Below are 1,722 nucleotides of genomic sequence, written 5' to 3' on the forward strand. Positions count from 1 at the left end.
TATATATATATAAGGAGTAGATATCTAAATAAATAGAAATTGAGTGGTATGTTTGAGGTACATCACCGAAATTCCCTTAGTGCCAGTAGTCCGCATTCCGCAACCGCCTTCCTTCACACGCTTCTCTCCCTTCAATCAGAACTCCCCCCAACTCTCGAGCTCACACTTCTTCTACAGAGCTTCAATGGGTGATCTACACCCATTAGATCAGCAAGAAAACGGCGGCCCTCCGCCGACTTCACTTCCGGCACAAGAAACGCTAATCCCCTCTGCAACCTCCAAACGCCAGCGCCGCCCAAGCGTCCGCCTCGGTGAAATCGGAGACCAGCCCATCGCTTCCCCCTCCCACGACCCCTCTTCTCGCCGCCCTAAGCTCTCCAAGCTCCTCCCCACTTCCTCACCCCTTATTGGTTCGAAACCCTCCACCAAACCCCGAGTCACCGCCCCGATGTCCGCGAGGCGGGCTCGTACTAACTGGAACTCTCGGATCGACAATGAATTCGATCCCGATGCCGCTGATTTGAAGTCAAGCGGCGGTGATGAGGCTAGAAATGATGAGTATGTGGAGGATTCCGAGAGTCCTTGTCATAGAAACGACCACCGGGCTTCGATTAGGGTTAGGGTTTCGAACGAAGGGGAAGAGATTTCAGAGGAGGGATTCAAAGGTTGGACGGGTGGAATACGGTCGTTTCTTGAGGGGTTAGGGCTTGGACAATACACGCCTGTGTTCGAGATACACGAGGTGGATGATGGAGTACTCCCGATGCTGACGATGGAGGATCTCAGGGATATGGGTATCAATGCCGTAGGGTCGAGAAGGAAGATATACTGCGCGATTCAGAAGCTCAATAGGAGCGGGGATTCCTGATAAAGGTTTGTTTTCTAATCAGAAATTGCTTAAATTGCCGCCTTGGTTTGGTGATTTCAAGCTTGCTGAATATAATTAATTTTGACTGCTAGATGAATTTTCTTGCTTTTTGAAAAAATAGGGTTTTGTGTATAATTAAGTGTTCGTGTGCCGAAGCTTTTGTCAATGCGTGCTCTTGTTGCATATAAATGTATTATGAAGAACTTGTAGTGAATAATTGGAATCTCAAGTATAATAGTAATGAAACGCAACTAAAGTTGCTTGTTTTGCTAAATATGATTTATCTCACCTATCTGGTCTTTTCCAAGCTTTTCTTGTGTCTTTTTTTGGGAAATTTACATACATATCATACAATTCTTATTCATTTACATATCTAAGATCCAAAATTTGATATTTAAAGTTATAACATCTTTATGTCATAGGCCTATGCCTGAAAAGGTGTTGTTTTTGTTTTGATGTTAAAAAATTCGAGTCGCATGCATGTAGATATGAAATTTTAGGACTTAGATGTGTAAATACATAGGAATTGTGTGGTGTGTAGATAAATGCCACTTTTTTGGATAAATTTACATACATACCACACAATTCTTCTTGCACAATTCTTATGTATTTACATATCTAACGCCAAAAATCTGATATTTACACTTCTAACATCTTTGTGTCGTAGACCTATGCATGAAAATGTGTTATTTTTGTTGTGATGTTGAAGATTCGAATAGCGTGCATGCAGATATGAATCTTTAGGTGTTAGATATGTAAATACATAAGTTTCGTGTGGAATGTATGTAAATGTTTGTTGCTTCTCTGGTAGAAGCATGGAGCTTTCCTTCGATCATATTTATACATTACTCGTC

General features: G+C 42.0%; 1 protein-coding gene across 1 annotated transcript; it reads left to right on the forward strand.

Moving 5' to 3' along the window:
* The first annotated feature begins 44 nt into the window (after positions 1–44).
* LOC110029696 (protein bicaudal C homolog 1-B-like) lies at positions 45–1,131 on the forward strand. The gene has a single exon (XM_020732108.1). The coding sequence runs from the start codon at positions 185–187 to the stop codon at positions 866–868; it is 684 nt and encodes a 227-aa protein (XP_020587767.1). The 5' UTR covers positions 45–184; the 3' UTR covers positions 869–1,131.
* Positions 1,132–1,722: the final 591 nt, after the last annotated feature.

This window comes from Phalaenopsis equestris, unplaced genomic scaffold, assembly GCF_001263595.1.
Source record: "Phalaenopsis equestris unplaced genomic scaffold, ASM126359v1 Scaffold000600, whole genome shotgun sequence".
NCBI classification, from domain to species: domain Eukaryota; kingdom Viridiplantae; phylum Streptophyta; class Magnoliopsida; order Asparagales; family Orchidaceae; genus Phalaenopsis; species Phalaenopsis equestris.